Source organism: Citrus clementina, unplaced genomic scaffold (assembly GCF_000493195.1).
Source record: "Citrus clementina cultivar Clemenules unplaced genomic scaffold, Citrus_clementina_v1.0 scaffold_4, whole genome shotgun sequence".
Taxonomy (NCBI): domain Eukaryota; kingdom Viridiplantae; phylum Streptophyta; class Magnoliopsida; order Sapindales; family Rutaceae; genus Citrus; species Citrus x clementina.
The window spans coordinates 7,204,243-7,218,783 of NW_006262274.1; the positions used below are offsets into that span (position 1 = coordinate 7,204,243).

A 14,541-nucleotide genomic window follows, 5' to 3' on the forward strand; every position below is an offset into this window, starting at 1 on the left:
TCCAGTGTACCCTAGATCGTTTTTTGTTATTTGCTTTCTTGCTTGATGAATTTTATCTGCTTTCTGGGCAATGCTGCTTATGGTTTGCTAAGCACTAGATGAATCATTCAAGGAAGATCAAACTTGTTCCCATTCAAGAAGTAGGAAAGTGGAGGTTTTTTTATCTCTTTTTTGGAAACGATATGACCCGTCGCACGTGAAATCCAGGCTTGCAGCAAGAATCTGTTGATCAAGGCTTGCAAATGACAGCATGGTCTTGCAAATCCAACTATTGATATGTTATCCTAGCAAGCTTCAAAGGGCTGGCCTAGTAGTTACGGCATTTTATACCAGCCAAATGGCACAACCCCCACCTTTCAGCGAACATATTTGTGATTTTTTATACCGTATTAGAGTTTTTATCATTTGAATCGACGGAGTAACTCTTCCTTTGTAGAAATGCTTCATGTCTTTCCTTCTATGAAGAATCTCATTATCATCTAGTCCTTGCAGTCTCCATGGCTCTAAATAGCTGGCAGAAGTCTTCCAGGCAACATTGTATATGACAAGGAGACTGCAACTACGGATTAGAGAAACCTAAGGATTTAGAAAAATATGATTCACAAATTATCATTCTGTGAGGTACATACTGTGATTATACATAAGGACAAATAATACAGAATGTAAACGTTCTTATGTGGTGTGGTATATCAGTGTCGAGTATTCACACATAAGGTAACCACGGCAAAAGCCAAGCCAAGCCAACTTGACTGGACACTTCCAATCTCAAATTTCATTAAATGGTTTAATACTGGCACGTTATCCTGCACACTCGTAATAAATAAATAGTTCATATTCTGCCTTCTCACTCTACAGCTTATTGCAGTAGCAGTCATGATTTCCTAGAGCCCTAACCACGTTTACATTTCTCCGGGAAGCATAGTGTCCTCTGGTAGATCACAAAAAGCAATGCCCTGAAAAGAAAAAAGGGGATAGAATACGATATTAATCTTAGTAGTATTAACGAAAAGAAGAGCAATTTTGTGGTAGAAAAATATTAAATATATATATACCTCTCCTGTAAGATGGGCCACACATTTCTTCTCAGCTAGCAACTCTTGTTCGGTCTGTAAAGAAACGGTGTCAGTCATGTCTAAAAATGGTTTAAAGAATTTATCCAAAGTCCAGGACATTGAACTGGTTTGAATTCTTTTTGGTTAGAGTTGGCACAATACTTTATTGCTCCTGGCAGCAGAAGCAAACACTATATGACTTCTCAGGTCGGCATCCTAGTGTATCAAGAGATGATTCCATTTTAAAGGTTGTTTCCATTTGTATTCATGAAACTAATATTTGAAATACGTGAAGGATAGAAATGTAATAACCACTCTTAGCAACGTACACTTGGTTGATCATGGAATTATGCCATTTTTTAAGTATCCCATTCATATTCTTAAAATATTATGTATAATACTCCCTTTGGACAAGATTTGATTTATCTTTCTTCTACTTTGGTTTGCATATGGTGTTCAGTAGCGAAAAAATTCTTTGCAGAAGTATGTTGGATCATACCTTCGCTATCCGCTTGCGAAGGTAGTCATCAAATATTACATCCTTGACAAGTTCATAATCACCATCTCCCTGCATACCGATGTAACTTTCTTAGAAATTAACTAAGTGCGTATGAGCACAGATCTCTTTATGTTTACAGAAAATTTAGAAAATTAAAAAAAAATTATGAGAAAGAAGATACTAGATCAAACTTACTTTTGATCTGCATGGCATGCTGAAGACAATATCCTCTGCTATGCCGTAAGGATTTCCATTTGTATAAACCTACATTTGCATTTTTAACTGTCAGAGAAATATAAAACTCTAGAAACCAAAGCCGACTGAAATTTTTTATTAGCTGATGAGGTCTCGGTATGAAGCTATCTCCACCAAACAGGGCAGGGTTTGGGTGTTAGAAAAAAAAATTGTTAATTGAATAAAAGAATTCACACTTATGAACTCCGTAACCCTTTCAAAAACAAGTAATGAAGGGCTTGATAAATAATATCCAGAACTTTCAGCTGTCTAAATATATTGCAATTTCTACGTAAGAGGTTGTTAGTTTTTCAACTTTCTTTTTTCACGCCACTAGGACAAGTAAAGATAATGAATCTCCAACTATAAAATTTCTTGAGAATAAATAGCCTGACCTTTCTTAGAAGGAAAAAAGAGCAGGAAACAATAAACTTACGCCAGATGAAAACCAATCACCCTCGGGTGTGGGAGTTACTAGAGACTTCATGGCATCAACAATTGACACAGAAGTGGATGCAGCTGAAGATCTTCCCCATTTCTTAATCAGTAGTCCACCTCTCTGAAAATCAAATTTATACTTGTTCATGAAGGCTTAAAAGAGTTTATAGGAAGACTATGCAATTCATTACAAATAAAATTAAGGTGAAGTTATCAACCAATCTTACCTTCTGGATTGTTTCAGTGAACCCCTCTTCCAGCCATTTGTGGTCCTTGATAACCTCTTTCACAGGTAAGCCATTGATCCTAGCATTTAGGAAGTCCGGAACCTGGCAACAGTTTCACAGAGTTCCTTTTAAAAAATATTGGAGTAATTTGACCTATGTACTATGTTTACAGTATCTGCTTGTTGACCTGAGTGGTTGAGTGGTTTCCCCAGATGGTCATATTTGACACTTTGTCGTAGAATACACCTGCTTTAAGGGCGAGCTGCACAAAATAGCCAATAAGTACAACAATTATTGACAGATGGTCAAAGAATAACTACTTATGATTTCTGGGTCTAGTAGGTAAGAGCTATACCTGGCATTTTGCTCTATTTTCATCTAATCTAGTCAAAGCATGAAAGTTCTTTGCAGGTATGCTGGGAGCATTTTTTAAACAAATTAAAGCACTGCAAATGAAAAGAAATTACCAATCAGAGATAACACAGAGGAAAAAAAGCCTAGGTATCAACCATAGTAGCCATAAAGGCGATCTTCTTACTTGGTGTTACAGGGGTTCCCCACAACTATCACCTTGACATTACGGGATGCGACAGCATTGAGAGCTTTTCCCTACAAAATTGTGCACCAAGATCAGAATTGGAAATTGTTGCAAATGGGATTCAGAAGTAGGTCCAAAATGCATATACACATTGAACCTGCTCTGCAAATATCTGGCCATTGATATCTAATAAGCCGGCTCTTTCCATTCCTGGCCCACGAGGCTTTGCTCCAATCAGAAGGGCCCATTCTGCATCTTCAAACAGCTCATATGGATTTATTCCGATTTTCACCTCCCTCAACAAAGGAAACAAGGAATCCTCAAGTTCCATCGCCACTCCTGCATACATGAAAACATTAAGTTGATAGATGCATCTACAAGGCAAAAAATAAAAATGAGATATAGATCTCCAGAATGAAGGAAACCAGTCTAAACCTGTACATTGTCAATTCACTTCTTTGGGTCTTGGAGCATATTACAATCACATGCATTAAACATAAATTGAAAAACAGGGAGATAAACTAAAATTTGCAGCTTAGGATGACAAGGTTAAGTTCTCTAATCATCCAATTCTTATTCCAGCTGATACCAAGCACCAGGTATAACATATTGGGATGCAATTTTTAATTTTTTTAAAAATATTGGCATAGTGGATAAGAATGCATGGTGGAATTACAGTGACTTGAACAGAATATGAGACAACTAGAATACATTGATCAATCTTGTTACTTTCTGTATTCTTTCAACAAATAATATCATTTTATACTATCAGTTTTTTTCTACTGTACAGGAGGATCAATCATACACATTTTCTCTCAATTATAAATTTCATAGCATTTACAAACATAAGCACCCACAGACAGAAAGAACAAGAGTTCCGGACAGCTTGTCTGAGACTGTTGATTAAAATGATAGTAAAAGGTATATTAGAGTACCAACCTTCAAGGGCCTGTAAGGACCTTTCAGATCCCAGTAGTTTCAATGCAATCGGTTGATCTGGCCCTAAAACCTCCCCAGCTGCGAGCTGGAAGAAAAAGACAAGTTAGAAATTCTATTGCTATTACAAGGTCATTTACATCACTGAAGCAAATATATTATCCCAATATAAATACACCAATAATTTTTAGTTCAAGTTCAACAATCTGGTTCCCATAGGAAATGAATAATTTTATTTGACGAGGAGAAAAAGAATGGCAATAATTACAATGTATGGCCAACAGGGCAATTAATCTTGATTTGAATTATTCACATAGGACTTTATGATGAAATCTACCAAACAGCTTTTCTTTCAGGATTATAAGGCACAGCTGACTGTGTATACAGTCTATGAATGGAATCATACGAATGACAGTTCACTGTTATTTATTGTTGAGGACCCACTACCTTATCCGCACCATTCTAGAGGAAGTTAAAAACACAAATTCTAACATCAACCAAAACATAATGGTGACCAGAGTCTATCAAAAATAAAGCAAGTTACAGAAGTTAATCACGGTTTACTTGTGATAAAAATTTGATTAACAGGATTTCCTTACTTTGAAAAGTAAATGATTAGCAATCATCCCAGCAGCACCCGACACTGCAATATTAACCATTTTCTTCCAGGATTTTGTCTCCTCTTCCTGTAAAGACAATTTGACAAAGATCTCTTGTTATAAGCACAAATTGAACACAATCAATCAATAAAGACAAGATAACTACAACCCTCAAGCCAAGTCAACAAACAATAATCATAATAAGCAGAACCATTCAATAAAGTGACTCAACATTTACTCACATCAACAACAAGAAGCACCAATTAGAAACAAGCAAATCAACAAACAATATCAATGCACTTGTATCACAAACTCCAAATACATGCAAAGCAAACCATTCCCTCTCCAGAACAGAACACACGCACATATGTATACATAATACGTACATACTGACACGCCCAGGTATAGCAAACAATTAAAGAACTTACAGCTTTGAGATCATATGTGAGACAGAAAACACCATAGCAATCGTTAGTCTTGCTCTTAGGATCATCTCGTTCAACTGCGACCGGGGCTTGAACTTGACTGAGACACAAAAACAAGCAAATCCCTTTGAGATCACTCAAAATAAAAAAAGCACAGTACTAATAACAGTATTAACCAATGCAAAGAAATATATACACATGTACATATATAACTCTCTCTCCCTCTATATATTGATTCAAATTTAAAAAAAAAAAAAACTGCTCGCTTACTTTACAGAGCAAGAGATGGTGGGGTTTCTGGGTCCGATGATGGGTCGAAAAGCACGGCGACGGAGAGATGAAAGGTGGGTCGATGAGAGTGAGAGCTGTGAAGAGCTGAGACGGGTGGTTTCGGTGTATGAAGATGGTGACAGCTGTGCCACCACCGCCATGTCAGCAGCCAGCAGAGGTATATAAAGAAAGTATTTCGAGAAAAAGAAACAGCAGGTGAACAGAAAAGATTTAAAACTAAAAAGTCTTGTCTTGAGAGAAAGATTCGGAAGGCTTATGTATGTATGAGAAATTGATGAGAGTGAAATGAAGGGGGGGTTTAATGGTTTGGAGGGAGAGGAGTAGAAGTGTAGAAGTGGAATTATGGATGATTTGAAATATTAGTATAAGGCCGTGCAAGTGACACATGTAAAGGCATTGTCATCCATAAAATCTCTAGTGGGTGACTTGGGCTTTTACAGTTTTATGGTTAGTTAACTGGTTATGGGGAGTTAGTAGTACATATTGGCTTTTTAACCTGTAATTTGATTTGTGTTTGTGGTGTTGAATTTTGGCATGTGAGTTTGTAAGAAAAGTCCAATTGAAAGAAGTATGGGGATTGGCTTGCTTGTATGTATATGCAAGCTTGGTTTGGTGATAGGATCCAGCTATCAATTCTCTTTTGAATAGTTGATGAAATTTTCTATAACCATGTAGAAATCAACTCCTGCCAATGTAAATATTGTCTCAATTTTGTTGATAGTTGATTATACCTACGTAACTGGCTTGCTCAATTACTTGATCAAATTTTGTGCAAACGTTTCTTCAGATTACTATACAAAAAAAAATTTCAGATTGACATATGCTTTTTCAGGAAATTTAGGTGTTGTTTATCGTTGTTGTATTGTAAGTTTAGTTTAGTCTTGAAAGGACAACAACTAAAATTTTAATTGCATGTTTAGTATGTTAGATTTGAGTGGATGAGATTACACTGAATAAGATGACTCCATTATGTCAGATTATATTTAGTATTATCTTGTGTTTGGATAATTGATGATTTGACCAAACTAATTAAATTAACTTAAAGGAAAATTAAAATTATTAGTATAGCAATTATTAGATATTTAAAGTTATTTTATCGAACTTTTTGTGGTATTGTTATTAATAGTATGTATTTTATCGTTTAAAATTCATACCATAGACAAGATGACTAGTCGAAAGAGTGGATAGATCATTTATGACATGTCTTTTGTATATTCAAAATATAGATGACATGTTGTCAGATTGTTACCACAAAGTAAAAGTTATATATCCTATTGTTTATAACTTCATCAAAATAATAACGGCAAGCTGGAATCACGTAAATAACTTTATGAAAATAAAGATCAAATTTGTCATGAATACTATTTTTGGACTCTTTTTATTAACTTAAGTCAAATTATTTTTTCTATCACAGAACTAAAGTCTTAAGTTGAATTTTCAATAAGTGCAATTTTTTTTAAATTTTATTGTTTACTTTCGAACTCTTATCTTTTAATCTGTTTACGAGCTTTTATCTCAAATTTAGTTCAAATTTAATGTAAGAAGAGGTTCATAAGCTTTTAGCTTAACCAGTTTTCTAAAGAATATGATTTTCTATCTCCACAAATTACAGTATTCTCTTATCCCATATCAGAATGGAAATAATGCTATATTCGTTCAGCTGCAATATTATTATTTGGCATTTCATCACCATAGGAATATATACCAAGGCCAATATATGAGTCATTTGACTCTATTCACCAATTCCTCCTTATCCAGCTTGGAATGTTATTTTGAGTGGCTCCAAGGAAAGCTACGTATACCCGGATCCCATCAAGATCCTTTTTTTTTTTTCCCTTAATGAGAATGAATATATAAAAAAAAAAAAAGCAAAAGGAATGCAATATCCCAACAGGCCAAGATCCAAAACCTGGAATGTCATCTTCATACTGGATGAATCCCACGTCACTTCTCACATTACCTGGGATATAATTTAAAGTAAAATTCAGAAATGAGAATCATTACTTATGATTGAATGATTGCAATAAATACGGAACATGGTTTAGAAAGCCATTTAACTAATTAATTAATTGAATAAACACAATTAACACAGTTTTTAATTAGATATACAGTTTGTCTGCAATAATTTAAATAAATAAAATGTAAATTCAAAGTGATGAAATTTTCCATTGGAAAGCCATTTGATTTATCATGATTGACGAACAATTAATCTCTTTTATAATTTTAAATATATATACACATACTCACATATATATAGAATCATTTTTTTGTTCGGAAATCCCATATTTTAAATTCGAATTAGAAATTTTTCTTTATACACACACACTTCTATGTACGTGAGGCACAACAATGAATTTCTGTCTAGTATAACTTAATTAGCATATAATATTTGTGTAACTGTTATCAAATCTCTTTTAATCGAATTGGAACTTTTTTTAAAAAAAATATTATGTACAATTCAATCTTCAATATAATTGAAGCCCAACATATTAAAGTTCAACACAACTAAGAGCTATTAGCACCGGTTATAATTCTTATAAAACCCCTTTATCTCTTAACCCTTAATTAAATTAATTAATTCCACCTCTTATCATAATTAACATATAGGGATGGCAATAAAGCCGGATTGGGAGGTCTATTACATTCCTCACCCTATTAAAATTTTCGTCTTCATACCCCAATAAATTTAGTAGGGGTAGGGATGGAGAATCTCTAATAAAAAATAATTTTTCCATCCTCATCCTATTTATAGTAGGTATAAATACATATTTTCAGTAAACTAAAATTTAGATTTAAATAAAATCATTATCGTATTATAAAGTATTTAAATTATTTTTTAAAATCTCTAAAAATTTGAAACAATATCTTTAAACAATATTAAAACTGTAAAATGTTTGCACACACTTTTGTATTTCAAGATTAAGGTACAATCAAATTGTTGGCCTATAGTAGAATATTTTTAACTTACTAAACTTTACTGAAAATTCTTGAAGAATGAGGTTTGATTTGTTTGAAGAGAGCGCAACCTTAAAAGAGAAAAAAAAATATTTAATGGTTAAATAACAATTATGTTGTAGGTTTTTCTCTTAGCTATTCTCTATTTATATTAGATAAAAAAATATAGAGTTTATTAACCAACATTGTAATTGATAAAATAAAAATTAAAAAATATTTACAGATAACGATGATTGGGATGGGGGTGGGTGGGGAGTATTAATTTATCTCCCCTCCCATTAATAACTTTAATTATTTATCCCTCCTCTTCCCCACAGTCTACCAAATCTTACCAGTGGAGAATTTTGTCATCCCTATTAAGATAAATATTGACATCTCATCTTTCTTCTTCCTCTAAAGGCTCTGTTTGTTATAACTTTTCAAGTAGAACTTTTATAAATAGGGTTTTTACTAAAAAAAAAGTTTAGTTGTTTGGTTATCAATAAGAACTTTTATTAAAAATTTATAGAATTACTTTAATAGGCAACTTTTTTAAAGTTATATTATGAAAATAATAAATAAGATTGTCAAATAAGTAGAAGATATTTGTGATATTTTGACATTTAAAAAAAAAATTCAACCTCTACTCCCAAAAGTTGAAAATTTGAGCTTTTACTAGTAGAGGTAATTCATTTAAACTTCAAAAACTCTATTAGAAAAATAACCAAATAACAATCAAAATTATGATAAGAGTTTATAAGATTAAATAAGCACTTCTGACCATTAAATAAGTCATAACAAACAGGCACTAACCCCACCTATTTTTTTGTGTTAAATAAATAAAACATTTTTCTTTTTTTTAATACTAAAGAAGTTTTTTTCTAAAATAAATAAATAAATAAGCATTTTGCATTGAATCGGCACTAATTGTAGTAAAAGAAAACCTTTGTAATCAACCTGAACAACTTAAAATGATAAAAAAATATCAGGGGCTAAAAAGTCTTGACGCTCATATCTACAATTACAAAATTGCAAAAAAAAATATTCTTAAGACATTCTCTGGATGGTTACCTTTAGCCTGAGTTTGAGAATCCTCTTCTTCCTCCGAGAAATTAGGCTGTAAGGATATTTGTGGAACTAAAATGGATGTAATTACTAGGAAAGAGATTGCAATTAAATATTTAATAGGGGCATTTAAAATAGGGGTTTTATGAGAGTAATAAAGGTGTGTTAATAGATTCAATTTTTTTTTTAATATTATATACAATTCAATCAAAGTACATTAAAATTGAAGTCCACTCCATCTTAAAGTTAAGTAGAAGAGGTGTCGACCAATCCGAGTTAGAGTTATTGGCTAATCAAACATGATTTATTGTTATTTTTATTGCCTAAACGCATGCGACTAAATAAGTTTTTTGAATTTATAAAACATTTATTTTAAAATAATTTTAAGCACAAATGCATTTTCTCTTTTAACTCTTGTTTGAAAAGTACGTGATTTATAAACCATACATTCTTTATTATAAAAGATCACCATTATTAAAGAAACGAACATCTCCATGGATTAGATCCATTTAAAAATTACACGTGGAATCTTAGTTTTTAAAATAACTTGCTTTGAACTATGTAGTTGTGGTGAGTATTATGTGAAATCTCAATTTTCTCTATTTTTAATTTTTATCATATGTTAGTGACTATGTTTACATTGCATAGCATATAGTCAATGACCAAAAAAAATAATATTAATAATGATAAAAAGTAATATAAAAAAGAGGTAATATAAAAACCTGAATGAAGTTTGTAATTGCCTTAATTATTAGGACAAATAGCACCTTTATTTTATAAATAAATCACAAATGAAAGTGCCTCAATTATAATTTATTTATTTCAGTATTTATATAAAAGAAATTGCTTTTTCTTTTGATCAAAGGAGTCTGAAGATTAATAAATATGATTTTGTTGATGATTTATTAAGTATGACTTTTAGATAATTTCGTAGACCCTGCTCTATTGTTAATAACACCGACTTAGTTTTTTTTAAAATACTTTTCTGCCAATAATATGATTTTATATTTTTATTGTGATATGACTACATCAAATTTTAAAAATAAAATTATTAATTAATCAAAGACCAAGTACTCTCAGATATTCCTTTTTATTATCAGAGAATTCTCATATTCTGCTCTCTACTAATTATGACAAGGATGGATTACAAATAGATATAGGGACATTGATCTCCTCCCCCTCCCCCTCCCCTTCACTCCCCTCAGCCTTTGCCACTTAGGAAACAAAAGCATCATTAATTAGTTATAAATTGATATAATGATTTAATGTCTATTGACAATCTAAATTAATCAACATATAGGTAAACAATAGCTTTATTTATTAATAAACATAAAGTAATTTTTTATATATCTCAAGAGATTTTAGTATTTGAATGTCCTTTATTTAATTTATTAAACATAATACACAAAAGTAGTACTACACTTAACCACTGTAGTTAGGATTTCTCCCGTATTGAGGGACAACAACAAGATCAAGATTGTCATATATGATTTCATCATTAATAGTAGTCACCCGAAACCATTTACCCTCCGACCATTTGTTCCCACCGAAAAATTCATATTAAAAAAAATTATTTGTAAATGCAAACATTAAAATAATAATCATAAATGGTATTCAATTGAAATTAGCCTAAAACCTGCGCAAGATGTTTCCATTTTCTTCAGATCAGAAAAGATATCTGCTTATGGCGAAAAGTAATCAAAACTCAAAATTAAGCTGCTCTTGCGAGTTCTTGCTCCTAGTTTGATGTAACATACATGTGTAGTGCATTGTGTATATATATAATGAAGTAGCCGATGGTGGGTGTGATTGGGCATTGTTAATGCTTGAAATTAATTAATTGTACATAAATAGCACGGGCCCCCATGGCTCACTATTAACTAAGGGAAATTTACAAAAATAGCCAAACAAATTAAGCGTTTTTCAACTTTAACCCTCCTAAATATTTTCTATCAACATTAGTCAAATCACCAAATTGTGGACGAAATTGCCCTCCTCATTCTCACGTTTCCCTCAAGCAAATTCCTCCCCCTCTCACCCAAAATTTCATCACCGGAATCCCGTATACATTGTCGGCAGCGTAGATCGGCAGCGGAGGAAGTTGTCGGCGGCTGAAACAAGTTAAATCACATTAAAAATCTTCGGAGATCTCGAAAATCAAAGACAAAAATTGGAAACCCTAGGTAGTTGTTATTGACGTTGTTGTTGTTGTTGTTGTTGTTGTTGTTGTTTGGGTTATTGTTGTTGTTGTTGTTTGGGTTGTTGGTGTTTAATGGCGGTGTTAGGTGAGATGCATGTGGGAAAGGGAAGGGAAGAGAAAGGGAAGGAAAAGGGAAGGAAAAGGGAAGTGAAGGGGAGCATCCCGCGCACGAGGTCGTGGCTGTCGCACGCGAGATGCGCGCGGCGTGCGCATCGGGTGCGCGAGGCCGCGGCTGTCGCACGTGAGATGCGCGCGGCGTGCGCATCTCGCGTGCTAGGCCGCGCTTGTTGCACGCGAGATGCATGCGGCATGCGCATCTCGCGCGCAGCCGCAACCTCGCTCGCGTGATACGCATGCCGCGCGCGTCAGCCACGGCCTCGCGCGTGCAAGATGCGCATGCCGCTCGCATCTCGCGTGCGTCAGCCACGGCCTCGCGCGTGCAAGATGCGCATGCCGTGCGCATCTCGCATGCGACAACCACGGCCTCGCGCATGCTGCGCGCGAGACGCGTGCCAGCCTGCATGCGCGAGCTGCGTGCCAGCCTGCATGTGCGAGCCTCGTGCCAGCTTGCGCGTAACTCGCGCGCGCTTGGCGCAGCCTCTTGGTGCTACAGGCACCCCGTCGCACCAAGAGGTAGCGAGCTTGGTGCTGTCTCTTGGTGCCTGTCGCACCAAGAGGTACTGCCTCTTAGTGCCGGTCATACCAAAAGGTGCTGCCTCTTGGTGCGACGGGCACCCCGTCGCACCAAAAGACAGCGCGATGTTTGGTGCTGCCTTTTTTTGTGCTTTTGTTCATAATTTATTAACATATAATACTTTTAACTTGTACCAGATAAATGGGAAAATAAAAAATAGCATTGTATAACCCACCCGAACCGACGAAAGAACCGAGTTTAGAACAACCAAGTTTGAAGGCAAAACTGGAGCAAGACTCACCAGGGGATTAACGGTTGTCCTCCTCCTTGAATAGACCATCGAAGGAATAGGTCTGTTGTCTCTATTGTTAATAGGAATATCATACTGATGCTCATCCTCATCATTGATAGGAATACCGGAATTACCAATGGCCCTATCATCAACTTCAGTATTGGAGTTCATGCCTTGCATACTATTGAACGGTTCCAAACAAGCATTATCAGCTTCTGTGTTGTTGGTGTCATAACCAGATCATCATAACTGCGGAATTCATTATTATGAAATGGAGAGTAATGTTGCTCTAACGATGTCCCTAATGGTAACACATTTTCTTCAACATCCACTAACGTAGTGTCATTATCATCAATAATGTCATTGTTTTCGTTGACTGGTGAGTAACGTTGCTGGAACGACATTTGTTGTGGTAACACATCTTCCTCAATATCGGGGACAGACTCGTTTACTTTAAACAAAGTTTCACTTTCCACAAGTGATTCGGGATTTTCGGCCAGAACTCGAGGATATGTGGTGACAAATATAGGGAGGCATCCATAATTGACCACATCAGAGGCCATGTGCAGCACAACATTAACCATTTCGTCATTAAATATGTCCATAGGTAGTGAACATGCATGATACATTGTGTTACTAGACCTCAAAGTTGTCTTCATTGTCAAACTATATACATTAGGATTTATTTGTAAAACTTCATACACCCTTGCCAGAAATTGCTCAAACGTACAATCTTTCTGAACTAAAAATGTTGTATTCTTCGCATTCACGCACTCCGTACAGCCATCTGCTAACGTCTCCCACCAACCGTCATAACATAATTGAAGTACAACGAAATCCATTAAACCTAAAAATTATAAAAAAAAAGAGAGATAAGATTCCACACTACAAAACCTAGTAAAGTGAATATACAGTACATTTATGTGGATGAAATGAAGTATACAATTTTGGATTTGCTTCGTCTCATCGTAAGCTTCGAAACGATATATTATAAGCCTAAAACGGACACATGTAGCCCAAGTTATTACTTTTGAAAAATAGCTCAAATTTAGTGAGACAGGCAGTGGGACATGTGCATATCTCACATAAAACCAGTGGGAACAAGTGAGACATGCGCCTGTCTCACATAAAACTAGTGGGAACAAGTGAGACAAGCGCATATCCCACTTGCTTGTCTCACATAAAACCAGTGGGTTTATATGTGCGACAGGCGCCTGTCCCACTTGCCTGTCGCACATATTTTGGTAAGACATGCAAGTGGGATAGGTGCCTGTCTCACATAAATCTGCTGGTTTTATGTGAGACAGGCGCATGTCTCACTTGTTCTGGGCTTCTATTTTACTCAATTTTTCAAGGGTTTCAATTATTGATTTTCATTTCTCAACTCAAACTAACTACTTTAACAAGTCACATTGTTTTGTTAATGAAAAATAACAACGTTTGCAATAAAAACTCACTTCAATTTTGAACTCAAATGATAAAATCAATAGATTAAAAGTTTAAGTTATGGCAAGAGTATAAACTAACCTTAAGAAGCTCTCCAATTGATAATTATATCTTCAATTATGTAATGCTTGGTTGATGAAATTTGTTAATCTATTGAGAGTGATGGAGTTTGTTGAGTGATGGAGTTTGTTAAGTTGAAAAGAGAAAAGTGGTGGGAAGTGTTGGAATTGCTGGAATTGAAAAGGAAAAAGTGGCATGCCTTTGTAAAGTTGATGAAAGTGATGAGGGTAATGTAGTCCAAGAATATGGTGTTTGACTAGTTATGATAGAAAAAACTTTGAGGGGTTAAAGTTGAAAAACGCTTAATTTTTTTGGCTATTTTTATAAATTTCCCATTAACTAAGAATAATTGTAGATAGTAATCATAGTTTTTAACATAGCTTTTGACTAGATGTGTATGCATGGTTTGTCCGCATTAGTTATACATTGAACATAGTTTTGACATTTTATTATTATAAGTAAATATGTAGTTTGTCCACAGTCATTCGGTATATATCGAACATAGTTTTGACATCTTATTTAGTAGTAATAAGTATTTACTTAATTTTGTAATTTTTTAAAAAATAAAATACTTAATTTTATAATTTTTTTAAAAATTTTATGTTGTTTTTTTGAAGTAAAATTTTTGGGGCTTAAATAAACTATTTTGCATCTACTGGTGAATATCTAAA

At 34.3% G+C, this 14,541-nt stretch overlaps 1 protein-coding gene across 1 annotated transcript; it reads right to left on the minus strand.

Annotated features, from left to right (window-relative positions):
* Positions 1-651: 651 nt before the first annotated feature.
* LOC18043642 (malate dehydrogenase [NADP], chloroplastic) lies at positions 652-5,639 on the minus strand. The gene is made up of 14 exons (XM_006436475.2): positions 5,219-5,639; positions 4,952-5,048; positions 4,524-4,610; positions 3,928-4,012; positions 3,146-3,327; positions 2,989-3,059; positions 2,806-2,896; positions 2,638-2,712; positions 2,451-2,552; positions 2,222-2,344; positions 1,747-1,815; positions 1,552-1,620; positions 1,053-1,106; positions 652-953 (listed from the first exon to the last, which is right to left on the minus strand). The coding sequence occupies exons 1-14, from the start codon at positions 5,377-5,379 to the stop codon at positions 900-902; spliced, it is 1,320 nt and encodes a 439-aa protein (XP_006436538.1). The 5' UTR covers positions 5,380-5,639; the 3' UTR covers positions 652-899.
* Between the last annotated feature and the right edge of the window lie 8,902 nt (positions 5,640-14,541).

Bases quoted from the DNA above. Each gene is read 5' to 3' on its own strand.
- LOC18043642 (XM_006436475.2), bottom strand. From the start codon at position 5,379: ATGGCGGTGGTGGCACAGCTGTCACCATCTTCATACACCGAAACCACC. The intron at 3,060-3,145 runs GTTCAATGTGTA...ACAATTTTGTAG, and splicing joins GCCAGATATTTGCAGAGCAG to GGAAAAGCTCTCAATGCTGT. The intron at 2,897-2,988 runs GTAAGAAGATCG...TTTCATTTGCAG, and splicing joins GGGAACCCCTGTAACACCAA to TGCTTTAATTTGTTTAAAAA.